This window comes from Podospora pseudopauciseta, chromosome 6 (assembly GCF_035222475.1).
Source record: "Podospora pseudopauciseta strain CBS 411.78 chromosome 6, whole genome shotgun sequence".
NCBI classification, from domain to species: domain Eukaryota; kingdom Fungi; phylum Ascomycota; class Sordariomycetes; order Sordariales; family Podosporaceae; genus Podospora; species Podospora pseudopauciseta.
This window is the reverse complement of record NC_085895.1, coordinates 1,181,459-1,207,726: the sequence shown is the minus strand read 5'-3', so window position 1 is coordinate 1,207,726 and position 26,268 is coordinate 1,181,459. Positions and strand designations below refer to the sequence as shown.

The following is a 26,268-nucleotide window of genomic DNA, read 5'->3' as shown; positions in this document are numbered from 1 at the left end:
CGGGCCAAGAGACACCAATGACGCTAGCGAAAAAAGATCGGAGGTCTGGAGCACCAGGTGCCGCCCAGAATTTTGAACTGGGAAACATTGAATTTGCGATATGCGCAGCAACCCCGAATTCGACGACGCAAGAACCCTGCGACGAAACTCGAAGGCCGAGAAAAATAACGAGAGAATTTTCTTTCCTGAGCCCCCTGGCCTGGGCGGCGCATAGCGCAATTCTCTTCTTTTTTCTGCCCCGGGCGAGCGATGGTGCTAGGCTTTGGATCTGTCGCCGCCAGTAGCAATAGCACCACCACCACATCGTCGTCGTCGTTGTCGCCGAGTTCGAGCCAGCAGTCCCCCCTCGACCATCATGTTATTACCCAGACACCGGGCATCCTCTCGCAGCATACCACCACTCCAGAAATTCAGCATAATATGAGATCCGAATCCGAAGATGGAGAGCAGCTGGAAGGCCGCCCGCCTTACCTGCACGTGCGTCGTCACTTGTACTCTAATTTCTCTTTTCTTGCCGCTGGTTTCTCTCTCGGTTTCTGAGGGCCGTCCGGCGGTCCGACGACTTGTGCGCTGACCTGTCTTCACTTTTGTGCAGTGCATGCTTGCGGGCGGGATAGGCGGTACGAGCGGCGATATGCTCATGCACTCGCTCGATACGGTAAAAACACGACAGCAGGGCGACCCTCACATTCCACCAAAGTACACGTCTCTCGGATCCTCGTATTACAAGATTTGGCGACAGGAAGGGATACGGCGAGGGCTATATGGTGGATGGCTGCCGGCGTTGTTTGGCTCTTTTCCGGGAACTGTTTTGTTCTTTGGGAGCTATGAATGGAGCAAGAGGCAGATGTTGGACTTTGGCATCCAGCCACATTTGACATATCTCACGGCTGGTTAGTGGAAATTTCTGAAGAGGGGGAGGGTGGGGGGTTGATGCTGGGGGGAGAGTCGTGGGCTGATGGTTATCTTTTCTGCAGGATTTTTCGGCGATTTTGTTGCCTCTTTTGTCTATGTTCCCTCCGAGGTGCTCAAGACAAGACTCCAGCTTCAGGGACGATACAACAACCCGCATTTCACCTCGGGGTACAACTATCGGGGAACAACAGACGCCTTGAGGACCATCGTCCGCAACGAAGGCCCTTCGGCTCTGTTTTACGGCTATGGTGCCACATTATGGCGCGATCTGCCTTATTCGGCCCTCCAGTTCATGTTTTACGAGCAGGGTCAAGCCTGGGCTCGAAAGTGGAAGGACGGCCGGGATATTGGCTGGCAACTCGAGCTGTTGACTGGTGCGGCAGCGGGTGGTTTGGCCGGGACGATAACATGCCCGTTGGACGTTGTGAAGACGAGACTCCAAACCCAGGTCGTTGAGGTACCAGGACAGTCTTCGCCCGTGATCGCAAAGCCTGCCGTTGTCAAAGATGGACAACATGGCACACCAGTCGCCGAAGCAGCGAGCCCGAAACTGCAGAAGCGGTTGATATCGACTTCGTCGCCCTCGACACACACGCCCAAACCCGGTGCTGTAACGCTCAACACGTCCTCGGTCATGACTGGGCTAAAGATAATCTACAAGAGCGAGGGTATTGGGGGGTGGTTCAGGGGTGTTGGGCCGAGGGCGGTTTGGACCAGCATTCAGAGCGGCTGCATGCTGTTCTTGTACCAGAATGTTCTCCGTCAGCTGGAGAGGTACATGCCGATGGAGCGCCGGGAGGTCGTTTAGATCTAGGGTAAATAGAAGGCCCGCAGCATGAAATGTACTTGTATATAGACCATTGTATGATATGAAAAGATGAAGACATGCATGGGTAGGGAAGGTGGAGGGGAGGTTAACTCATGTGGGCGTTATTTTTGGGAGGATGGGTGGGAGGGTTGGGCTGGATAGACAGACTTTTAAGGAGATAGATGGGATAGATGTATGAACTCCTCAATCAGCAAGATATAATAACAACAACTGAAGATCTTTGAAAGGCTTGGTGATAGCTGAGCTACATAGAGCAGCTGCAGTAATTCTCAGGGTAATGCAACCATAACAGTTTTGTCTTGGCGCGCCTAAGCTCCCCCAAGAAGGCGGGGTTGTGATTGGCTGCGGCTTTGAACCTCAGCTTGAAGGACCCATTTTTTTGGGGGGGGAGGGGAGCTTCTCGCAAACTAGTAACTATCATGTCATTCGGTCCCAAAAAAAACAATTATTCTTCTCGTATGATGGCCGCTGCGCTCGATTGAGTTTACCAACCTACGGGACGTACGGCAGTTTCAGAGGGGAGGGAATCTGACGACTCTTTTTTTTTTTCTTTTTCCAGCAATGCGCCGGACGAAATGAAGACCAAGCGCCGACGACCACCACGATGCCGCCGAATCTACCTGTGCCCTCCAAGGCTGCCCTGACGGCGCTCCAAGGGCTTGTTGTGGGCACGACCTGCACCATTGCGATTATTGCCGAGGATCGGAGGCGGAGGATAAACAGCGCGCTGAGGATTGTGGAGAATGGGGAGAGGCTCAAGAGCTGTCGGCAGTACAGGCCGGGAGGGGGGAGGACGAGGTTGAGGGTGTTGCAGGAGCGGGCTGTGCAGGTTGATGAGGAGCCGGTTGTGCTTTCGCCTGCGGATGGGGGGGGAGAGTCTGGAGGGGCTTGTTTGGAGAAGCAGGAGAAGAGAGATGCTGGGGTGGAGGGTGAGGTGGGAGGGGGGATGGGGGATGTAGAGCTGGTGGCTGAACCGCCGGAATTGGACCCTTTTGCCGAGTTCAATGCTGCGTGGCGGGATGGGCGGGAGGAGGGAGTGAAGAGGTCGGTGGCGGTTCCGGAATGGTATAGGGAGCATCAGGCTTCTGCGAAGGCGAGGTCGTTTCGGGATATCTCCTCCTTTCAGAGGAAGGCTACCACCGGCGCAGGTGTTCCCGATGTGCCCACCAACACAGTATCGACGACACAGCTTGAAGGAAAGACGACTGGACAGACTACCGACTTAACCGCTTCCCTCTCGTGGCTCAACACCGTCCAGTCCCTTCAGTTCCCTTCGACAATAAAGATCCTGAGGTTAATCCAGGAGGCCTGCATCTCCAAAGACGCAACCCGGCTCGGCCACGTCGTTCAATTCGTCCTAGAAAACTCTGAAAGCGCCATCACAGGACAACCCGGCTGGTTATCCGGCACCGCCCTCCTCTGCAGAACCTGCCAAGAAGCAGGCATGCTCGAAGAAGCAGGCAATGTCCTCGCACGAGTCCTGCGAAGCGGAAAAATCAACGAAATCGATTACTACGCCTTTGAACCATCCTCCCTCATCCGCTCCCTCCTGGCCCACGCCGAAACCCTCAAATCCAACCAAGACGCGCGCCTGCGCATCCTTGACCTCGCCGCGGTGGTCTACCGTCCCAAAATTGCGGACCGAGCCCCCGTGGTTGACCCCGGCCTCCACGAAACCGGCCGGAGGCTGCTTGAAGCGAGATTCGCGGCTGGCCATCTCATCAACGGCCGAGAAATTTATCGGCGGTGCCATGGTTATGCCCTCCGTATGGGGGACGCAACTCCCGAGTTCACGCATTGGTATTTGACCAAACTGGCCGAGCAACACAGCTACAAGATGGCGATCCAGATATTCCGGTTCAATTACGCAAACTGCATGCCGGACTCGGTGTCGCTGTATGACATCGCCAGGCTGGCGGTCGATTGCGTTGAAAAGGCGCACAACCACCGGGCAGATGATGTGTTGCACACGCTGAGAAAACTGTATAGGGGTATCGACTTTAAGATGCCGTCCGAGCTGGCTACGAGGTTGCTGGTGGCGCACTGGAGGAGGAATAAGGATTTTGGCGGGACTCAGAGGCTGTTTGATACCCTTGGGGAGGAGGCGGGCATCAAGAAGGAGGTCCTTTACCCTGATGCGCTGTACCGGGTCATGGTGGAGATTTCTCTCGAGGCTGGGGAGGAGGCGTTGGCGGAGTGGTATTTTGAAAAGTCGGCGGCGGATGGGTTTGTGGTTTTTGAGGATGTGAGGATGCTGGGGGTTTTTGCGAGGCATTATGCTGCCGGGGGGGACTGGGAGGCGGTGAGGGCGATTTTTGAGAGGATGAAGGTTGAGGAGGACGATCCGGAGGGGATGAAGAATTACAGTCAGGTTTTTGTGCCGGTGCTGAAGGCGTATGCGGATGGGCATACGGTGGAGGAGACGGATGGGTTTTTGAGGGGGTATGTGGAGGGGTTGGGGGTGCCGCTGAACAATTACATCTTCAGTGTGATGGGGGCGAAATATGCGAAGGGGAGGGATGTGGGCAGGATGGTGGAGTGGTTGGAGTACTGTGCTGGGTTGGGGTTTGAGGTGGATGCGGCGTTTAGCAATGTTATTTTGACGGTTCTGAGGAGGGAGTGGAAGATGCCGTTTAGGGATTTGAGGACGCTTTATCGGAAGCTGAGGTTGCTGAGTCCGAAGTTTGCGGATAGGTACACCGAGACGGTGATGGTGAGGGCGGCGTTGGGGGATGGGAGCGGGGGGAGGGCGACGAGGGGGAGGTTGTTGTCTCTACGTGTTGAGCGCAATATTTTGCCGCACAAGGGCAAGTGTGCGGACGCGAGGGAGCTCGCGCTGGTTATGAAGGAGCATCTGACGTACGGTCACCCGAGGGTGGCATTGAGGATGTACAGGGTGTCTCGACACGAGGGGATGGATGTCTCCCATGGTACACTGCGGCTGGCGGTTCAGGCGCAGCTGCAGGCTGAGCCGGATAGCTATCAAGACGCGTACGAACTCGTGCGGGATGCACAAGACAATGGGCTTGAGACGGAGGGAATCATCAATTATATCGTTGGCTGGAAGATTCACAACCTCTTCACAGACATGAAGAGGGAAAGGAAGGCGTGGCACCCAAGTCGCATGCTGATGGTTGTTCAGGATAGCCTCAGAGGCATGGAAGAGCTAGGGATCAACCCCACAGACACGGCACTGCACCAAGCAGCGAGGATATGCCTCACAATGCGGTTCTACTCTGGAGCGATAGTCTACGCTGCTCATGCCGCCAAGGCCAAAGGTGAATCACCGTGCTATAACCTCGCCAACTTTGGCATCATCCTCAGTGCAGCAACCAAACTCCTCGACGTGGCGAGGCTGAAGCTAGCGATTGGGCGGGCTCTGAGCAGCACTTACAAAGAGGACACTGCCTGCCTCAACATGCTCAAGACGGCGTTTACCTACGTCAAGAGGTTCGAGCCGAACCCAGAGTCTACGACAGCAAAGTCGAAACAAGAGCAGGCCTATGAGGTTCTGGAGAAGGCGATCAAAGCCATTGTCGAAGCAAGGGAGATACTGAGGGTGGACGCTGCACGACTGCGCACGGATGCGCTGAGGGTTATGAAGGAGAGCGCGCTTGCTGCTGGGTATCCGCCGGTGGACTTTGACGAGATCCCTTGGTTGAATAGTACCTATGGGAAGGAGGGGAGGATAGAGAGCCGGGATGCTTCGCATTTGGTGTTGACCCAAGCGTAAGGGTTGGGAAAGGGGGGGGGGGTCGTTGTACAATACATATATACCAAGCATATTGCATTATCGGCAGGTTTTTGGGAACTAGGGGATTCGAAAAAGGGAAACAAATGTAACATGAAAAGATTGACGAATATGATCATATTTGAATAAAAACAGGCCACGCAATTGGAATTCAAGCGTCTTGGCCATCGACTGACATGTGAATTTCTGGAAGCGGTCGGGTCGCGGTGGGTGGGGCTTGTCAGGGGCAAGAACGCGCAGAAGGGGAAAAGGGGGCCCATGCGCTCGGGCGGTGATTGGTTGGCTGGGACCGGGGGCGATGAGCGGTGCTTCCCGCCATGGGACGATTTGTCGTCGAGATCGGTTGGAGGTCAATTTCGAGAGCCAGGAAACACACACCACTTTTTGTTTTATTTTTTGCTTTCTTTTGCTTTTCGTGTTCTTGAAGAGAGAGAGAGAGAGAGATAGAGAGAGAGAAAGCTCCGACCCCCCATTGACGAATCACGATTAGAGGAATTGGGAGGCGGTCTAAAAGGCGCTGGTTTTTTCGCGGGACTTTTGTTGTTTTGTTTGCAACCTTCTACTCTAAACTTAATCGCCAAAAGCCAATTCCTTTCTTTTCCGCCACGACGACACCACGGTGACCTCACCGTTCGTCTGATATTTTCTCCCTCCCCGTCCCCTCTCACCTATTCCGCAAAACACACAACACATACCGCCCATCATCATGGCCTCCAAACCAAAATCCGCCCTCGACCACGAGCGCACCCGCCGCGAGCAACACCACGAAGCAGACATCGTCTTCATCGGCGCCGGCGTCTTCGGCTGCGCAGCCGCGTTCTCTTTCGCAAACCAAGGCCGCTCCGTCATCCTCCTCGAGCGCTGGCTCCACGAGCCCGACCGCATCGTAGGCGAACTCCTCCAGCCGGGCGGTGTAGCCGCCCTCAAGAAACTCGGCCTGGGGAACTGCCTGGAGGGCATCGATGCTATCCCTTGCTACGGCTACCACGTCTTGTACCGCGGTGATGACGTCGCGATCCCATACCCTACTGTCTCGCCGGAGGGAAACGTCGTGGTGACAAGAGGGCAGAAGAGAGACAGGAGAGGGCCAGAGGGGAGGGCGTTTCACCACGGGAGGTTCATCATGCAGCTGAGGAAGGCGTGTCATGAGCATCCGAATATCACTGTTTTCGAAACAGAGGTGACAGATCTCGTCCAAAAGGGAGGGGAGGTACTAGGTGTGAAGACGAGGACGACAACAGACAAGGAGAAGAACCTCAAGAAGGAAGAGGCCTTCTTTGCTCCCTTGACCATCGTGGCGGATGGTTACGCCAGCAAGTTCAGACAACCGCTTCTGAACAAGACCCCCATCGTCAAGTCAAAGTTTTATGCGTTGGAGTTGATCGACTGTGATTTCCCCCCGCAATACTACGGCCACGTCTGCATCGGGGACGCGTCGGTCGTCCTGCTCTACCAAATCGGCACTCGCGAAACCAGGGCTTTGATCGACGTCCCACTCGACTGCGCGGCTGCCTCCCCTCAGAACGGGGGAGTGAGGGGATACATCCAAAACGTCGTTTTGCCTGCCCTCCCTAAATCAGTCCAACCCTCCGTTGTCAAGGCGCTCGCTGACGGGAAGATTCCGAAATCAATGCCAAACAGCTGGCTCCCGCCCACGAAACAGACAACCACCCCTGGCGTTTTAGTCCTGGGAGACGCGCACAATATGCGCCACCCCTTGACGGGGGGAGGCATGACTGTCGCGTTCAACGACGTGGTTGTCTTGTCGGATCTGCTCTCCCCGGAGCAAATCCCTAACCTGTCTGATCACGGAGCGGTGGCGTCGGCAATGAGCACGTTTCACTACCGCCGGAAGAGCCTGACGAGCATTATCAATGTTTTGGCGCAGGCGTTGTACAGCCTGTTTGCGGCGAATGATTGGCAGCTGAGGGCGCTGCAGAGGGGGTGTTTTCGGTATTTTCAGATGGGTAGGACGGACGAGCCGGTTGCGCTGATGGGGGGGATGATGCAGAGGCCGTTGGTGCTGGCTAGGCATTTTTTTACCGTGGCGTTTTTGGCGATCTGGATGAACACTGTCGAGTTGTGCGGGGGGAATGTGGTTTTGGGGGCGGTGATGTTGCCGCTGGCGGTTGTTCAGGCGGTGATGATTTTGTGGAAGGCTTGCGTGGTGTTTTTGCCGGTTTTTGGGACGGAGTTGTGGTAGGGGGGGAGAGGGGGGGAATGGATGGGTGGGATGTGATGGTTTTGGTTGGAAATTGGGAGGGAAAGGGGGGGAATATGAGGATAAAAGATAGGCGAAGAAAGAAGGTTATTATATTAGTAATGGTAATGAAGATATGTTTCAAAGACAGGTTTTATTCTCGCAGATTCTCGGAGTGTTGTTTATTGGTGTGTGTACGTTATATTCGATTCATGTATTTGTGAGCCTTTTATTTGGACAATTTCTCGAACCTCTGGAACCCATCTCTTATTTCCATGTCTTAACTCAACTCATCTCCCCTTCCTGCCCCTGAGGCATCTTCCCTTTCTCCTTCCCCCCGACATCGACATCCACCACCGGCTTCCCCGGCACATCAGCCTTAACCCCCCACTCCACACCCACATACCCATCACTCACCACCAAAACATCATACCTCCTCTTGCCCTCCCACTCAGGCAACTTGATCACCACTCTCGCCGTCGGCCTGTCCCCAATCTCAACGGGGTTTCTCTTCCCATTTTTGTCTCTAACCTGCCGTCCACTCCAACCCACCCTCTTGACAGCCACCACCTCGTCCGTGGCCAAATCCCCAACAATAACAAAATACCCCTCTGTCTGTGGCTTGGGATACTTTGGCGCGTAGATCCTCCCCTCCCTTTCCGTGATGGGGTTCTGACGCCTCAAGGTGACGGTCAAAGACGTGTTTCTCACATCGTCGACACTGACATTCACATCAGGCAGGCAAGCCGCCGCTTTTTTGAACTTGGCGATTGCAGAACTCGGGACGTGAAGCTCGTGAGCAAGACGATCGAGTTGGTTCTGGTTGCGGGACATCCTCGCGATGTCCCGCAACGGCGTGGGTTTGCGCTTGTTGTTTGCAGAGAGTGAGACTCCCGGCAACAAGGAGACGGGGTCCTCGTCAGGCCAAATGCCACCCTTTACTGCCTGGAGGAGGGAAGCAAACGATTTGAGAGAGGAGAGGTAACCCAGTTCGGCCATGACGTCGATGCCGGCTTGGATGATACGAACTGACTGATCCAATACCGAAGTCTGATCACCGACGTAATCGGTAATCGGCAGCGTAATCCCCGACATGTGAGCTTGCAACAGCAAAAAAGCCTTGACATGGGGATCCCACATGGGCAGACCGAAGGCTGTCCCTGGGAAGGGGAGGTTCTTGGATAGCTCGGCGTTGATGAGGTCTTCGTTGTGCCGGACGGGGAGTTCGTCGTATTCGGTCGCGATGGACATCCATGACAGGACGTCGATGAAGGCGGCTTGGGGTTTGGCTTTCTTGACGAGCTGGCGGATGGTTTTGTGGGAGAGATAGTAGTAGGACATGATCTTGCCTAAGGGTGTAGGGTCGACATCCCCGTTGGGGTAAACCTCCACGCACTTTGACACTGTCAGCTCATGGAGCGAAGAGTCCACCATGGAGATCATAAACTCGTTGGCCAGCTGCTGAGCCGTAGTGGTGTTGTGCTCCTCGGCAGAGATCTCCAGCCCATAATATGACGGATTCTTGTGCAAGCGTCTGAAGAAAAACGTCCACGTCAGGTAGTCCAACGCATCCTGCTTGGTGATGATCGTCTCGGCGCAAATCTCAGCACACAAATGGTTGTCCAGCACCGTGTGCAGCGACGACTCAACCGGGAAGCCGGTGTGCAAGAAGTGCTTGTAAAAGTCCTTCTTGGAGTCTTGCGTAAAGATGCGAGCAACACCAGAGCTGTCGAACTGCGGGCGACCAGCACGACCCAACATCTGCAGCACATCCGTCAAGTCCATGTCCTTGTACGCCTCAATCTTGGCGTCGTAGAACTGCGTTCCCTTGACCACGACCAAGTGAGCTGGCAAGTTGACACCCCAAGCCAGCGTGCTCGTCGCGATCAAGATCTGGATCTTGTTGTTGAGGAACAGCTCCTCGGCGATCTGCCTGTCGCCCTCGACCAGACCGGCATGATGCAGACCAATTCCAAAGCTGATGGCCTCCTTGAGAGCCTCGTCCTTGACCCGAGACAAGACACCCTGCAAGTCATCTTCGTCCATGCTCAAGAACCGTCTCGGGTTGTCCTCCATACCGCACAGATTGATCAGATCCTTGGCCGTCAACCTCGTCTGCCGACGGGACGGCACAAAGACGATAACGGGCTTCTCCGGACTATGATTCAAGATAGCCAGGAAAGTAGGCCGGTTCATAGACTGCATCAGCGGACAGAAGCCTCTAACCTCTGGGAACCCATCGATATACAACTCCAGCGGCACTGGACGAACCGAGTGCCTAAAGTTGAACAGGCCCTCCTCCCCTTTCACACCTAGCCAGTTCCCCAAGTCAGTCGCATTGGCGCAAGCAGTCGACATGCCCAACAGCCTGACGGCATTCTTTGTCGACGCAGCGATGTAGTTCATGCGCGACACGATAATCTCCAAAATAGGACCGCGGTCACCAGCCAGCAGATGAATCTCGTCAATAACGACCAGACTAACCTTTCGGACGTATCCTCTCGTCTGCCAACTACGCGAGATGCCATCCCACTTCTCGGGAGTGGTGATGATGATATCAGCGTCTTGAATGGTCCGGGTGTCGGGAGTATTGTCACCCGTCAACTCTACCAGCCTCAGCCCCAATGGTTTGGCAAGGCGGTCGCCCCAGTCCTTGACACGCTCGCGGACGAGGGCCTTCATGGGAGCGATATAAACCACCTTTGACCCAGGACGCTCCCGGAAAGCCCACCACATGGCCAGTTCGGCAGCCACAGTCTTGCCGCTGCCTGTTGGCGAACCCAGCAGAACGTTGACTGGTCGGTGGTACAGCGTGTGGAACAACTGCGTCTGCATGGGGTTGAAGTACCGGAAGCGCTGGGCGTACAGCTCCTCCAGGGCCGGGTTCTTGAGAGCCGAAACAGGCAGAGGCTGAAGGTTCAGGAGATCCGTGTACACGCTCTCGGTGTCCGGCCTGATGAGATGCTGGAAAGAAACAGCAGTGACCGTCTCAGCACCAAGCCATCGGTCAGACACCGCCCTGACGTAAATCTGATTCGGCAGCGGATCGCTCAGCGGAATCGTAAAGTTGAGCTCATGATCATCATGCAACCTCCTCCTACTAAGGATGAAGAACTCATGATGATAGATCTCAGACGTCTCCGAGTTCTCAACCCAGATGTAGTACGACTCCGAGGTCCCATGAAGGTAATCATTCCAGCGGAAATCAGGAGTGACAAACAGCCTGATTCTCAAGACATCCCGGTTCAAGGGCGCAATCTCGGCCTCGATGCTCAAGGTGGGGAAGTTGTCAAGCAACTTGGCAATCTTGTGGCCCGTCTTGAAGTTATTGACCAGATTCCCAATCTCGGCCGGCTCCATCTCGCGCATCGATTCAATCGACAAAGCCTCCTTCGCGTCCAGGCTGTTCAGAACCGGCTTGGGGAGATCGAACTGGTGGAACGGATGCTGGAAAGCCCAAATCCGCTTCTCAATCGACTTGGCCATGGTCAACAGAACCAAGCACTGGTACCCCCATCTCCTGTTCAGCGCAATCATGAACAGAGCCCGGCAGATACGGCCGGCCTGCTGAGCAACATAATTCAAGTCGTTTGTCAGCGCAAAGTCCTCTGGCTGGAGCCTTGAGATGTATGCCTGCAGCAGGATATTGGTCTTTGTCTGCGGTGTGTCAATGCCGCCCTTGATCTCGTACGGGATAAAGTGCTGGTTCGCCTTCATCCGCGACAGCTCGTCGGCCTCGTTGTTTCTCGACTGAATGTTGTCAAACTCGCCAGACATGGCAATCATCATGAGGATGTCCTTCTCGGCCGAATCCCACTTCATCAGCGAGTTGAAGATTTGGATGCTGGTGTGTTGAATGTAGTATTGGCTGGCAATACGGCCGACGTCCTTGCTGCGCAGCTCCTCGGTCGTCTCGTTGAAGATGATCATCTGACTTTGCCGAAGCGTCCGGGCAGCTTGAATGGCCAGCTTGCGTCGTCTTTGGACCAGTTGAGGGTCGTCGCTGTACTCGGACCAGTCGATACCATAGGCCATCGGGTTCCTCCTCATCCGCACAAACAGATACGAGTAACCGATCCACTTGACGGCATCGTTGATCGAGGTGACAGTGCCCAGCGCAATCTCAGCATTCAAGTTGTCCACCAACTTGGCCGAGAACTTGGACTCGATCGGTAGCTGGTCGGTCACGGCAGTGAGGTAATGAGCCAGCCTGTCGTGCGTCGTGCAGATCATGCCAATACCAGTATCCTCAAACTGGGGACGACCAGCACGACCAAAGATCTGCAGCACATCCAGAATGCCCAGGTCCACAAACTTGCCCTCCTGGGCACTGTAGACCTGGGTCCCCTTGATGATAACCGCCGCCGCCGGCAGGTTGACGCCCCACGCCAACGTTGCCGTACAGCACAAGACCTTGATCACACCCTCCCCAAACAACCTCTCCATCAAGTTCCGGTCCGACCTCGCCATACCTGCATGGTGAATGCCCAGCCCCTTTGGCACCAAGTCCCTAATCTCCCTCGCCTTCGTCTGCTTCACATCCCTCATCGCCGCCTCAAACTTCTCACTCCCACTCGGATCAAACAACCCGACACAAGCCTGATCCGTAGCCTTCTCATACAGCATCTTGGCCGTCGCCTGCGTGTCCCTCCTCGAATGGACAAAGACCATGACCTGATGCCCCTCTTCCAGCATCTCCCTCACCTTCTCAAACGCCACCTCGTCAATGTTGTCTCTCGACTGCCTCGTCCCCGCCTTCCCCTTCACGCCCAAAAAGTGCTGCTCCAACGGCACCGGTCTGAAGCTCGAATCAAAATAAAACAACCCCCTCTGCTTGTTCACGCCCAAAAAGTCGGCCACGTCCACATAATTCGGCAGCGTGGCACTCAACCCAACAATACGAATCAAGCTCTGCGTGCTCTCCACCTGCCTCTGCGTCCTCGCCACCAGACTCTCCAACACCGCACCCCTCTCATCATGAAGCATATGCACCTCATCAATGATCAACAACCTGACCTTCTGCACCAATTCGGTATCCCCCGTCCCTTTTCGTGTAACCACGTCCCACTTCTCCGGCGTCGTAACAATAACCTGCGTCTCCACCACCTCCCTCTTCGTCAGGTGCATATCACCCGTGTACTCCCTCACCCTGACCCCCAACCAAGCCAACCTCTTCCCCAACTTCTCCGTAATCTCGGCCGCCAGTGCCTTCATCGGCGCGACATACACAATCTTGAACTCTGCCAGATCAACCCCAAACTCGCTCGCGTCATGAACCTCCCCAGGACTCGGCGTCAGATACTGCCCCACCGTCTGCAGCACAGTCAAGATCGCAGCATCCGTCTTTCCCGCCCCCGTCGGCGCACAGATCAGCATGTTCTCCCCCGTCTTGTACGCAACCGGGTAAACCAAGCTCTGCATCCGATTCAGACTCTCATACCCCCTAAACGTCCCCCGGCAAAGCCCATCCAGCTCCTTGATGCTGACAAGCCTGTGCCCCGGCCACAGCGTCCCCGCCCGCCCCGCGGGGATGACATACTCCTCGTGCTTTTCAAACTCCAACCTCTGGCTGTTGGGTGGGAGCTTGTACTTGTGCCCGCTGTGCGACAGCGTGTTTCCACCATGGTATTGTTTGTAAACGTGGGGGTACTCCTCCTCCTTTTCCCGTGCCTGTTGCAACTTTCGGCCCTTGTGCAACCGATCCCTTTCCCGTAACTGCTCCTGCCTCTGAGCTTTTGTCAGCAACCGGGTGCCAGACCTCTCTGAGGCAGCAGCGGCAACAACCTCGCCCCTGTGCAGAGACAACTCGACCACAAAGTCCAAGTCGTCAAAACCGATCAGGTCAGTCAGTTGGCTTTGCACCTCCTCTTCCGACCTCTTTCCCGCTGTCAAAATTTCCAGAATCTGCCCCTCTAATGCTTGGGCGTCAAGACCGGAGGGGTGGTTTTGGCATTTCGCCGCCAACCAGTTCAGGTCGTAAACCGTTTCCGAACTGGAAGGCCGGCCGCTGAACTGGTCGTCACCACCGCTGGAGATGTCCTTAGAGTCATCACTGTCGGAGAGGAGGTCGTCGTCGTCCGAGATGAAGTCCCAGATGTCCCCGTTTCTGGGGTGCCGGGGCTCAATCTCGTCGTCTGTCCAGTCGCCTTCGTTGTCGCTGTTCGTCGGGGGTGATGGTTTGAGGTTGGCCGAGGCGACGGCTGATTTCATGGCTGAGACCTGGGCGCGCCATTCTTCTAGGCTGAGGGATGGAGTCGTCATTTTTGCCGTGTGAGATTCCTGGGATTTGTGCGCCATGGGAATGAATGATGCTGGTGTTGATGGCTCAAAGGTAGGGAGGTAGGTAATCAAGTGGTGAGGTTGTGAATAGTGGGCTCAGGCTGATGAGCTACTGCTGTGTCGTCAAGGAATGGCCAGAGTCGAGCTGTTGTTTATGCCCTTTGTTTTCAGACCGTTTATTTTTGCCGATGCGATGAAACCCTCTGAGCTCTTCAACGGCGGGAGAATCGCAGATAATCCTTCCCCCAACGAAGTGAGTTTAAGCGTTGATAAGTTGCCCCTCACACATCAAGCTCGGCCAAACTTGCCCGTTTGAGTCAGCCCGGAGAATGGGTTTGCGGCTCACGGCTGCTTTGTGATTCATAGGTGCTTAACCCTAACCCTCCCTTTCCCCATTTCCCAGCCCGTATGTGGTCATGTCTAGAATAACTCGAGCACAATTCAGAGGTGCAAAAATGTGTTCATCATTTTGGATTCCCATCCCATACATTATCACACCTTAAATATATCCAAATGTGATTCCCTCCAAGAAAACACCCAATCTATGTACCCAATGCATGCCAAAGCCAGACAGATAGATGTAAGTAAGCCAATGCCTTCCCCCTTTTCCCGGCCTACTAGCCTTTGCCTTGCCGCCGTCATATTATGTTGTGCTGCCATTTTGTGTCCCATTCCGTAAGAAAGATGATAATGTCCCGTCAATGTCGTTGTTGCTGCCGTGGTATCTCGATGCCATTTGTCCGCTCGCCAGCTTCCTCCCGTGAGGTCCTCCTGCCTCCATTCATTCAGAGAGTATTAACCGCCCCCTCGAGGAAACAAAAGAAAACCCAACAACTCCCTAGCAATGAGTGTCCGAAATCCAAAACAAACAGCAAAACCCAAACAGTGCGGACCTATTCACACCAAAATCCAAAACACCAAACCCTACCAGAAACACAAATTCACCCCCTGTACTCCTCCCCTTCAACACACAACACCGGCACCGACTTGTTCCTCCTGACCCCAATATTCGCCGCCCCCTCCCCTCCCGTTCGCAGCCTAACCCTTCCCCCACCAGCCGCCCTCTCCGCACACTTGGCCTGCTTCCTCATCCTAACCGCAGCAGTCGCATCCACTTTGCCCATCACCTCCTTCTCCTCCTCCATAACCCCCACCCCAACCTTCTCCCTCAACTCCATGTAATAACTCCCCACCGACGCCCTCCTCCCCCTCGGCGTCCCCTCCTCATCATCAGCATCACTCCCCTCCTTTTCTCCATAAATCCCCTCCAATTTCCCCCTTCTCCTTCCCCTGCCCCTCACCCTTCCAACAACCACCCCCCTCCCCCTCACCATCTCCTCCTCTTCCTCCTCCTCCTCCCTCCTCTCCTCACCAAACCCCTCTCCCTCATCACCACTACTCCCATACTCAACCCCCGTATCAATCACATACCTCCTCCTCCTCCTCCTCCTCCTCCTCCCCCCGCCCCTAGGCCCAAAACTATCCCCAATCCCATCATAACTCCCCTTTACCTTCGCCTCAGGAAAAACCTCCCACAACCCCGGCAACATCAACCCCCCACCCCCATACCCCTCCTCCTTCCAGAGCAGCTCCTCCTCCCCCTCCCCGCTCGGCTTTTTCCCCCCGCACCCGAGAACGCTATCGACCTCATCCGAAGAAATGTGATCATCCATATTAAACCCACCATCATCCTCCCCCTCAGCAAGCTTGACCGCCTCGGGCGCCAGACTGTCATCATCCACAGACGCAGACGTGACCGTCGTTCGTGACTGCGGACGTCCAGGACTGGAGGAGGATCTAACCGTGATGGTGTGCGTGGTCGGTGTCCCGGACGAGGCCGAGTAACCTCTCAAACTCCTCGTGCGAATCGGGACGTGATGTTCAGGGATCTCAAACGGTACAGCGGTTGTCGGTCGGGCGGGGGGGGTCAAGGACGGCGGTGGCGGTGTGCTTCCCATCATGGAGAGGGGATGACGAAACCCCAGGTTTGCCAATGAGGAAGCGGTAGGTTTAGGGGTTGTAGAAGCTGTCTTGTGGGCTAGAAGAGAGAACACGCAAAGTTAGCACATGGTCGCTGAGCAAAAAAAATGGGCGAGTGTCGAAATAAGGAAAAAAAGAAGAAAAAAAATGAGAAAAAAGAAGAAAGAAAGAGAAGAAAAAAAAATCACTAACAAGAACAAAATTCCACCCAATCATCCACAGCGTCAACATCAACCTCAGACACGGACAGTGGCTGAAAGGGTTGAGTAGCAGTGTGAAGACGACGCGGGTAAGCCAGCGGTGTTGTTGTTGTTGTTGTTGTTGTTGTTGTTCCCTGAAGAAACGTGCTGCCATCCCAGCTCTGAACACCAGACGAAGAAATAGACGAGTGCAACGTGTGTAAACTGTGACGGTGGCGGGGGGAAAACGATGCGCTGGCTGAACTACTCATTGACGCACGCTGGTGTTGGTGCTGGGGTCGGGTGGTAGCTGACCGGAGAGAAAACGTCCTTTCTGGAGAAGAGCTGTCACGCCGAGCGAGGTGGCCCGGTATCGACACCTTCCTCCTCGCGAGCATCACCGAATCCCGCGGTATCCTCGCCGTCCGCGGGGTCTCCCCGCTTGTCCTCGGAGCACCCATCACAATCGGCGGCTTCAGAATGTCCAGGTCGATGGTGTTGATCTCTGAGCCGTGCACCTTGCTCAAGGAGACGGCGCTGGTGTTCTGGAAGGAAGCTGGAGGCATGTAGGTGTTGACTGATACCCGTCGCTTCAGGTGTCCGCCGCCCGTGGTTTTCATGTCAGCGTACAGGGCGGTCTCGGCGGGCTTGTGTCGGGGCGTCTGGCCCGGCAGTGCTTGGGGCAGAGAGCGCTGAGACGGGGCGATGGAAGCAGGTGGGGGAGCCATCGGCCTTTTTGGTGGTTGTTGACCATTCTGTGCCTCCCGAATTGTGTGCCTCGAGCTTCTTGGGTTGAGAGCAGGGGCTGACCTTCTCGGCCGGGGTGCGCTCGGATGGCTGTTGTAGAAGGCCTTGACATGCTCTGACTCCAGATCAAACCCATTTTCTCCCATGTTCCTTTCGGCAACGTCCTCTCCATAGTCCTTGGCACCGGCAGCCTTGACTCTGGCTCGAAAGTCGGGAGGCTTGAGCTCGGAATGGGCGTCGAGGATATCTCTGAACCTGCCACTTTCGCTACGCATTGAGCTGGAGCGTGAATGGTTGACGGTACCTCGCAAGGTACTCTTGGTTTCGTACTCGGAACCCTTCGATCCTGGCCGCGAGCCGCCACTGATGGTAGAGCCAACGCTTCGAAGCATCTTGAAAGAGATGGGAGGACCTTTCTTGGCAGCCTTCCTCAACCTGGTCCCGGAGCTCACATGTTGCAACGTTGGCTGCCCATGGGGAGCCGTGTTTGGTCGGTCAGTAGTCGGGTCTCGATAACGAGGAACCCCAGGGGCAGGCGCAGCTCCGTTGTGATTATCCGGCACCGTCGACGAAAGCTGTGCATGACGAGAGTCTGGTCGTCCCCCAGACAGCGTATCGAAAACATTGGGACCATTGCCTGCTACTGGGTATGCTCCTACACGTGTAAGCTCACTTAGATCTCTACCCGCAGCAATATTGTTGACATGCTCACCTTGAATAGGGATAGTCCCAGCGGCTGTCGTGTCATAGGCGTGTGCTCTTAGAGAAGCAGCCTTGTGCTTGTCATGAGACTTTCTTGAGAGAAAGCTGAAGATGCCCATATTCGAAAAGAGGATAGCCCATTCGTCCCCAGGCTACCTTTGGTCAAAAACGTAATAATAATAAAAAAAGAAAAAAAGAAAGATGTAGAATGAAAAGGAGGGAAGCAGAATAGAATGGAAAAATGACAAGGAATCAGGTGGACAGCACTCAAAGGATCGCCTGGGAGCATGGGGTGGGGAAAGAAAGGGGAGGAACAGCTGAGCTCTACCTCGGGGACAAGGCTAGAGTCGTGGTAGGATATATTGAGATGGCAGACGGCGGGGGGGCTAGCAGATCACGACTACGCTCGGTAGCACAAGCACCTGGTTGGGATGTGAACCGAGAAAGCATTGTCTGGGGGTGCCGGCAGTACCACACGCCGCTTCCGTAGTGTGAGAGGAAGATAACACTCAGTCATCAAACACCCCCGTGTGTAGCCATGGGCTCTCACACATCGTGGGACCAGAGCAAAAAGTTTGCGCGCCGCGGGGATTCAAAAAGTCTCGCAGCCTATCATTGGAGGCGAGCAGTCTTCTAGCTGCACGGCACGGCATCTGCAGGGCAAGGCAGGACGGAGAGCGTTGTTCGAAGGAGGAGGGTAAGGAGGGGTTGTTTCTCTGCGTTTGCACGGGAAGAAAAAAAAACAGCGCCAAAGCGGCTAAACTGTTCTAGCGGTCTCTGGGACGAGTCCGAACAGTGTTGTCGAGCAAGTCGAGGCAGCATTCAAAGACCGTGCGTTTGCTCCTGCGTGTCGACGGCGTGGTTGGGCCGTCTCGGCAGAGAGGTCTGATCCCCCGGAGTTGTGTCCCTTTGGGATGACAGTGACAGGTCTTGTTGGAGGTTAATCCTCGACATAGATACTTGAGAGACCAACGATGGCCTGTGGTTGAAGACGGACGGCAAATGAGACATTGGCAGGTACCACAGGTCCGTTTGTCCTGTGAAGATGGTGAAGATTGACGGGCTGAAAATTAGCATGAATCATGCATATCTTTGCCGTCACCAGTTTTTCTTCAGAAAAGAAAAAGAGTCTTTTGCTGAAGACTCGATTTCACTTCCTGTCTTTTAGCGTGGCCTGGTTTCAGGCCTCGACACATGGCTCTCGTTGCTTCTTTCGGCAAGCTAAACCTCGATCTCCGGAGTCTTCCCAAAGAGAGGATCGTGGGTTGCGTCTTTTGGGTCTGTCCGCCGCAAGGGTCCCTGGCTCCCTTCCGTGCCTCCCCAACCCCTGCTCGTCGATCTGCCAGGATGTTCCTCGCCTGCGTCGATTGTCGATGTGACGATCTCCCCCAAGACGCGCCAGGGGTTGGGAGGAGGGGGGAGATCGACATCTCTTAATGGAGATTTGATCTCGTTGTTGCTGCTTTGTTTCTCATGCTGTTTCTCGCCCGCATTTCAACGGCACTGCATGCCTCACTCTCTCTAACCGCCGAGCAGTGCGATATCTTTGCGAGGGTGAGAGTGACAGCGAGTCAAGGCTGTCTGTCGGGTGGCGGCGGGGAGAGAGCTGACATGGGCTGCATCTCGGCGCATTTTGTTGGTCGGCGATATGTATGTGTGCTGACGACGGGAATGTTATTTAGCTGGCTGCAGGTACGGATTCCTGCTGCTACACTGCCCTGCTTGTCGTGTTCCCTGTATGAAAAGGAAGACACACCGGTCTTCGTTTGCGTTTATTTGCGTACGGCAGTGTCCTCTCCCGCCAGCCGATGCACATCGCCTGGGGACGTCCGGGACAGCTGAGGATGTCGTCCTACAACAAAGTTCTCGAAGTTTTTCCCTCCTCAACCGTGTTCCTTCCGGCTGTCGTTGAAGCATTCTCGTCGACGCCCTCTCCCGTTCTGGATGCTTTAAATAACCCAACCCCCCGCGCCCCGAGCTGCTTGTGCGGCGTTGCACAATACAATCGGAGTCGTCATCTCCCGAGCTGAGCGGTAGAGGTTCCTTTCTGGGAGTCAATATTGATGCCATGATCATGCTCGTCATCACGTCAAAGGTGAGCATTGCTTCTCGAAAGCGAGGCGTCGATATTCCACAGAAGCAAAGTATTTTTTGAGATGGGAGAATCGTCTCTTCACTGCCACCTAGCAGCTTCCCCAAACCTGTCAAAAGTGCCATGTTGCAACTACCATCTGAGCATCTCCCCACCAACCTCACCTGAGCCTCACCTACCTGCGTCGTGATAACCTCCAGCCATCATGCGTATCAACCATCATGACCACAACCCTCTCTCTCTCGCTTCCACATAGGTGAATACCAACCCACCACCCCCTCCCAAATAGCCCAATGGCAGGACGCCCAAGAATCAAAACACGTCCGACTCTCCCGCCAACCCTTACAGACAGTCCTCCACAACATCCGGAAGATCACAAGGTGGTGGGAGGGGCGGTGGAGGAGGGGAGGTGTACATCTGCAATCGACCCGACGAGGAGCCAAATCTGGGCGTTGGAGCGGGACTTTGAAGTCATGGTTATATCGAAGAGAAAAGGGGAAAAAAGGTTATATTGTACCGTCACCAGTCACATTGACCTACAGCGATCAAAACCAACATAACTCTTACCCTGACACAAACGCCCTCCTGTTTTCTCCTCCTGCCTCTGACACAAAGTAGATAAAAATCACCACCACTAAAAACGCCCCGTAGCAATGCCCAACCCATCACCAACCCATCACCATCACCTAATCATACCCCCTCGCCAGCGCAACAGCACTAAACCTCAAATCCCCCCCCTCCCTCTCCAAAAACTTCCTCGCCCCCAATACCAACCCCTTCTCGCTCAACACATCCTCCTCCCCCTCCAACTCCCCCCTCCTGATCGGCCCCTTCCGTCTCCCATCCATCTCCCAAAGCCCCCCATCCCTCCCCTTGACAAAAGCAACATAATGCAAATCAACCTCATCCGTCGCCTCGGGAGCAGCCGTGTCCCCCCTCTCCGCCGCCGCCCTATGCGCCCTCGCCAAACTCTCCTCTGTCTCCAGCAACCTCGCCCGTCCGATCGTGTCCAGCGGCAACGCCGTCTTGACAATCCTGTCAAGGTCGCTGTCCGGGGTGATGAACTCGGCGGGAGAATTAGCAATGGCGTGGAGGAGGCCCATGAGCCCGCAGGCGTTGCGGATCGTCTGTCTGAACCAGATCACGGGGTAGTCCGGGGTGGGGACGTGGTCGGGGAGGAGGGAGTCCTCCGCCAGACGGTGGGATTCGTAGGTTGGGGTGATGGGGAAGACGAGGAGGAGGGCGTAGGCTGGGCGGGGGATGAAAGACAACAAATCGGGGTCGGTGAGGGAGTAGACGTCGTGGAGGGCGAGGGTGGGGGACATGCCCAGGTTGGTGAGGAGGGTTGTCATGAGCTCTGGATTGGCTTCGAGGGGGATGAAGGCGGGCGCTGTGGTGGTGGGGGGGTCGGGGTTGGACATTGTGGCGGTCTGGGAAGTTGTTGGCTTTGCCTGAGTGTTGATGTTTGGTGGTGGATAGTTCACAGAGAAAGAGAGCAGATATAGCTTGTGTGAAGAATGCGGAATAGGTCCGAGAGTTTGTGATTGCCGAGGGCAGCGCTGCGTTCGTCTGTTTGGTTGCCTGAAAGGGGGCCCTTCAAGGTCGATCAGGTGGGGTAGCTGGGTTGGGGTAATGACTTCATAGCTAGCTTGGCGGCCCGCCCGGCCAAACAAGCAAGGGTTGTCCACACCTTATCAAGGCCAGAACATGTGTGCAAACTGATTGATTTCCAACTCATCAGACATGTTATCTACCGTACGCCGTACCATCTACACTGCTAATGTTACAAGTTACATCCATCCCATCCCATCCCATCCCATCCTATATGCAAACCCAAATCGTACAACCCATGCATTTCCACCCTCACCCCGACCCCTGATTCTTCTCAGCGTCCGGTCCTGGCTCCCGCTCCCCAGTCCCCGCCTCTTCGATAGCCTCCCCAATGATCTCCTCCGGATCCAGCTCCTCCACAATCTCGATGATCGGCTCCTCCGGCTCTTCCTCGTGATGCTCCTGCAAATGCTCCTGCTCCTCCTCCCCCAGCAACTGCTCCTCGGCCTTCTTATGTCTCTCGGCCGCCTCACGCATGGCCTGCCGACGCCTGGCCTGCGAGTACGTAACATACGTAAGCTTGTCAAGGAACTCGGTGATCCTGTCCTCCACAATCTCCTTGACCTTGAACGCCATCGACTGGCTTTGGAACACGCCCTCATAGCGATAGCTCAGCCAGAGATACATGGTGATAATCTGGTGCAGCCGTTCGAGGCTCTGCAAGTAGGCTGGGTTGTTGAACATGGTCATCCTCGTTTCCTCGTCCATGTCCAGAATGCTCAGGTCGATGCAGTCGAAGTCTAACAGATGACCGCTCCCCATCTCGGCAACGCACTTGGCAAACGCCTGGAGCGCCTCTCTCTGGCCGTTGCTCTCTCTGTCACGGGATACCCGGAAGGAGACGGGGCAGTTGAGGAAGACGCAGCGGTCGGCGACGCTGAGGTTGTATGGCTGGATGGCATCGGCGATTTCGAGTGCCGTGTCAAAGTCGCAGAGGTGGAACCGTGGCGACAGTCTGGCCAGTTCCCGTAATCTGGTCAGGACAAACGACGTGGGTGTTCTTGGGGGAAAGTAGGTATGGAAGCGTTCGATGATGTTCGCCGGAGGGAACAGGCCGGCCGTCTCAATGGGCTTTGCCTCTTTTTGAAAAGCATTTTGGATGTCCTGCAGATCCCGAAAATCAAACGCCGTCACCCATCCAGTGTTGGATTCCACCTTTGCTTCCACCGCTTCCTCTCCACCGGCAGCACCCTCTTGCGCGGAAGCAATCTCGGCGGAAGCCGTCCTGTACCGACCAGCGCGGCCGCCGATCTGTTTGATTTCGGGAACGGTCAGACTTCGCACTTTGTTGCCGTCAAACTTGGAAGATGACTCAAAGATGACTCGTTTGATCTCCAGGTTCAACCCCATGCCGATGGCGTCGCTGGCGACCAGGTAGTCGTACTCGTTATTTGGATCGTTGAAGAGCGCCGCCTGTTGAGCTCTTGTTTCCGGAGGCAGACTGCCGTACACGATGGCGCATCTCTTTCCGGTTGCCTGCTCGATACCGGCCTTGAGCTTGTGCAGTGCGACACGGCTGAAGGCAACGACCGCATCGCCTTTTTCCAGATTCCTAAAGTCTCCACGAAGAGACTTGGACATGGTCTCGAGCGGGTTCAGGCGCTGGTACCGGTGAACGATGCACCTGTCGCCGATCCTGGCGCAGAGGTCCTGGATCAGCTCGACAACTCTGTCCTCTCCGCAGAGATGAAGCTCTTTGGCTTGCAGGCCCAAAACAGCCTGTGTCCAGGCCCATCCGCGGTCCTCGCTGGCGATCATTTGAATCTCGTCAACGACGGCCACATCTACCGGTTTGTTCAGGGGCGACATTTCGACCGTGCAGCTGTGGAACCACCTGTCGACGCCCTCGGGTATCCTGACCTCTTCACCCGTGACTAGAGCGCATGGCTTGCCCTTGGCTGCAAACCGTGACCAGATCTCATGGGCCAACAGCCGCAACGGCCCAGCGTATATCCCCGTCTTGGCGCCTTCCAGAGCCTTGAGGGCGTTGTAAGTCTTTCCAGAGTTTGTTGGGCCGACGTGAAGATGAACGGTGCGCTGCAGCATCCTAGTCGCCGGGTACCACTCGTAGGGAAACCGTAGGTCGGCGATCTCTCTGTGCAGCTCGTTGATGGCGTCTGGGAAACGCTCCTTCATCAAGAACGTCTGAAAACTGTGCACCAGCTCCGAGCTGAGCCCCCTGTTGTCGCCCTTGACAAAAGAATTCCGCAGATTCCAGAATAGGGGGTTGTCCGAACGACTAATCATGCCTTTCTCAGTGGCTTTCGCAAAACATGTGTCGAGCGCCTTCTTGAAGAGGCCGATCGAGCTGTCGAGCTGCACCTGGTTGTTGACGCCAAAGGCCCGCCAATCCTCCTGCCGGTCCCTATAATCGCCCATCTCTCGCATCACCTTGTTCACCCTGGCGTTGACGAGCACCTCAAACATCTGATAGCTACGCTTCTGGCTGAAGGTGGACTTGTTCTTACTGGGGCGGCCGCCGCGGGACGAGGATTCGCCATGGTCGAGGCTGTCTTTGAGCTGGTCGAGGCTGTCGTTGATTTCGTGGTGCAAATTTATAATGTTCCTCTCACGCTCCCTGGACTTGGACGACGAGTTGGCCGCTTTTCGCCACGGCGACGGCGCGGTGGAAAACGCTGCTGCGGACACTGGTGGTGTGCATTTCGGCCACTTGTAGGCATTCCTGAGCAGGGCGTTCATGTCGGGAGCGTGGGTTTCGACACCATCCTCCTGGGGTACGTGCGCAGTCTCTCGCTGACTCCCCGTCTAAATCGGCCGCTCGTTTGTTCCCCGTAAACTCGGTCGTTCGTGGTTGTATAACAATCGTCGGGGGGTGTCAGTGGTGGCGGTTCACGTCCCAAAACAAAAAGTTGTTATCTTATCGGAGATTTTCAACTTCCTCTTCTGCCAAGACACGCCCCCATGGTGGCAGGGACCAGGGCTTGGCGTTTCCAACCGTTGGGTAAGGGTTTCCACCGTGCGGAACTGCCAACGCTTCGTCATTGTGCATTCCCCAGACACAACCCCCCGATTCGTAGACTTGTGATCATCAATCGCTCGCTCACATCATACACCCGCAGTAGCTTCGATTCTTCATCGGCGCGTCCATATAAATCCGGCAATCAATCAATCAACCCGCAAGCTTCTCACCAAGCCATCGCCACCACCGCTGGATAGACCACAACCACCATCAAAATGGCCTCCTCATCCACCTCCACCCCCCTCCTCTAGTACGTCTATCCCTCTCCCACCCTATCTCACCTTAATACTAACCTCTCTCTCCCCCTCAGCTCCTGCATATCCTACTCCTCCACCCTCCTAACCGAATCCTCCACCTCCTCCTCCCCCAACCTCCCCCAACTAGCAACCCTCATCCTCCCCAAGATCGACCACTCCACCCCCCAAAAGCTAACCTACACCCACGGAACCTACCACATCAACTACATCTCCGAGTCCCCCCTCCCCCTCACGTTCCTCGTGATATCCGACTCGTCCTCCGTATCCCGACGCATCTCGTTCAACTACCTCACCGCGATCCGAACTAAATTCCTCGCCGTACGTCCCACCTCCTTCCCCCTTCCCCTTTGATTATACACGCACTACAGTCCCCAAAGGACTGTATCATACTAACCCGTACCTCCCCAGGCCTACCCCCCTCAATCAACCGACCTCGCCACCCTCCCAAACTACGGCTGCGCCTCTCTGAACTCTGACCTAAAGAGGCTCATGATTGAGTACGGCACCAACAATGTGAGAGGAGAAGACAACGCCGAGCAGGACGACGCCATTCGTACCGCCCAGAGGGAGATCGAGGATGTGAGGGGCATCATGACGAGAAACATTGAGGGCCTGTTGGAGAGAGGGGAACGCATCGACCTGCTTGTCGACAAGACCGATCGCCTGGGCGGGTCAGCAAGGGAGTTTCGCGTGAGGAGCAGGGGGCTGAAGAGGAGAATGTGGTGGAAGAATGTGAAGCTGATGGGGCTGTTGGGGTTGGTTTTGGTGTTGATTATTGTGACGGTGGTGGTGAGTGTGAAGAATAATCTTCCTTAGGGTTATGCCATCACACTGTATTCCTGTACAAGCAATATTTTTTTTTCTCTTTTTTAAATCGTGTGGGCGGAAGAAGGGGTGATGGGAAGTTTTGGGTTTGGGTTTGGTTTTGGGATGGGTATAAGCAGGCGAACTCATGGGTTTCAAATTGTGTTGTCTGAGTTTGGGAATGTTTTGTTCTATTATTTCCTTGCCCGTGGTATATTGGCTCTCTCTTTTATGATGTTTGTCCTCTTGCTTATGAGCTTGGGTTGTACTTGTATTGTACTGATATTATCTATACACGCGTCGTTCGTTGCCTTGCCTTCCCTCTATATCGCTTGAATAACCTCATAACCTCGATCCACTAGTTTTGCCGTTTGGCCTTGTCCCATCCTGGTATACATATCCATGCGCGACTGGGTTCAACTGTGGCCCTGACCCTAGGGCAAATGGCGGACGCCGGAGCTTATCGCTGAAGAAGACTGGGTGACAGTGTGCAGGATTGAAGGCTGGCTGTGGCGGTGGGCGTTGTTGTATTTGTGTGGGATTTGGTTGTGCATGTGGCCAGACAGCTTGACATGGCACAATGAACTCTTGTTGTGGATGTTGTTGGCTGCTGAGCGCTGGCGGTGGTGATAGTGTAGCTGCCATTGCTTGCGCTGTCTGATTTTGAACCTCGGCTCGTGAGGTGACCTTTGAGCTGATGAAAAAGGGCTGGCCTGTCGTTTGAAATTATGAGATTTGATAGAGATCTGGTGTGGAATGTTGAGAACTTTGTCGTGATGATGAACCGATATGTTTGATGATGATGATGATGATGATGATGATGATGATGAATAGCTGAAGTGAGGTCGCTTCAATGACGTCCGTCCCGTCGCACGTGAAGTGCCGAGATGCGGGCTTGGGCCCCGCTCTGACCAAACATACCGAGCGACCGATTGATCAACG

At 55.1% G+C, this 26,268-nt stretch overlaps 9 protein-coding genes across 9 annotated transcripts; 4 read left to right on the top strand and 5 right to left on the bottom strand.

Moving 5' to 3' along the window:
- Positions 1–81: 81 nt before the first annotated feature.
- QC763_605960 (uncharacterized protein) lies at positions 82–1,861 on the top strand. The gene is made up of 3 exons (XM_062914439.1): positions 82–477; positions 596–893; positions 978–1,861. The coding sequence occupies exons 1-3, from the start codon at positions 250–252 to the stop codon at positions 1,721–1,723; spliced, it is 1,272 nt and encodes a 423-aa protein (XP_062762679.1). The 5' UTR covers positions 82–249; the 3' UTR covers positions 1,724–1,861.
- A 487-nt stretch (positions 1,862–2,348) lies between these two features.
- QC763_605950 (uncharacterized protein) lies at positions 2,349–5,477 on the top strand (the record flags this gene model as incomplete). Its single annotated transcript, XM_062914438.1, has 1 exon — positions 2,349–5,477. The coding sequence occupies one exon, from the start codon at positions 2,349–2,351 to the stop codon at positions 5,475–5,477; it is 3,129 nt and encodes a 1,042-aa protein (XP_062762678.1).
- A 724-nt stretch (positions 5,478–6,201) lies between these two features.
- Positions 6,202–7,698, top strand: ERG1 (Squalene epoxidase; the record flags this gene model as incomplete). The annotated part of the gene is made up of 1 exon (XM_062914437.1): positions 6,202–7,698. One exon carries the CDS (start codon positions 6,202–6,204, stop codon positions 7,696–7,698), a length of 1,497 nt encoding a protein of 498 aa, XP_062762677.1.
- Positions 7,699–7,980: 282 nt separating this feature from the next.
- On the bottom strand, positions 7,981–13,956 carry mug81 (putative steryl acetyl hydrolase mug81; the record flags this gene model as incomplete). The annotated part of the gene is made up of 1 exon (XM_062914436.1): positions 7,981–13,956. The coding sequence occupies one exon, from the start codon at positions 13,954–13,956 to the stop codon at positions 7,981–7,983; it is 5,976 nt and encodes a 1,991-aa protein (XP_062762676.1).
- Positions 13,957–15,984: 2,028 nt separating this feature from the next.
- QC763_605920 (uncharacterized protein) lies at positions 15,985–17,701 on the bottom strand (the record flags this gene model as incomplete). The annotated part of the gene is made up of 2 exons (XM_062914435.1): positions 15,985–16,004; positions 16,147–17,701. 2 exons carry the CDS (start codon positions 17,699–17,701, stop codon positions 15,985–15,987), a joined length of 1,575 nt encoding a protein of 524 aa, XP_062762675.1.
- Positions 17,702–20,360: 2,659 nt separating this feature from the next.
- Positions 20,361–21,095, bottom strand: YUH1_2 (ubiquitinyl hydrolase 1; the record flags this gene model as incomplete). The annotated part of the gene is made up of 1 exon (XM_062914434.1): positions 20,361–21,095. One exon carries the CDS (start codon positions 21,093–21,095, stop codon positions 20,361–20,363), a length of 735 nt encoding a protein of 244 aa, XP_062762674.1.
- Positions 21,096–21,421: 326 nt separating this feature from the next.
- On the top strand, positions 21,422–25,641 carry QC763_605890 (uncharacterized protein). Its single transcript, XM_062914432.1, has 4 exons — positions 21,422–23,274; positions 23,544–24,515; positions 24,576–24,840; positions 24,931–25,641. Exons 2-4 carry the CDS (start codon positions 24,481–24,483, stop codon positions 25,336–25,338), a joined length of 708 nt encoding a protein of 235 aa, XP_062762672.1. The 5' UTR covers positions 21,422–23,274; positions 23,544–24,480; the 3' UTR covers positions 25,339–25,641.
- Positions 21,538–23,985, bottom strand: SUV3 (RNA helicase; the record flags this gene model as incomplete). The annotated part of the gene is made up of 1 exon (XM_062914433.1): positions 21,538–23,985. The coding sequence occupies one exon, from the start codon at positions 23,983–23,985 to the stop codon at positions 21,538–21,540; it is 2,448 nt and encodes an 815-aa protein (XP_062762673.1).
- Positions 25,642–25,668: 27 nt separating the features above from the next.
- Positions 25,669–25,971, bottom strand: QC763_605885 (uncharacterized protein; the record flags this gene model as incomplete). Its single annotated transcript, XM_062914431.1, has 1 exon — positions 25,669–25,971. One exon carries the CDS (start codon positions 25,969–25,971, stop codon positions 25,669–25,671), a length of 303 nt encoding a protein of 100 aa, XP_062762671.1.
- Positions 25,972–26,268: the final 297 nt, after the last annotated feature.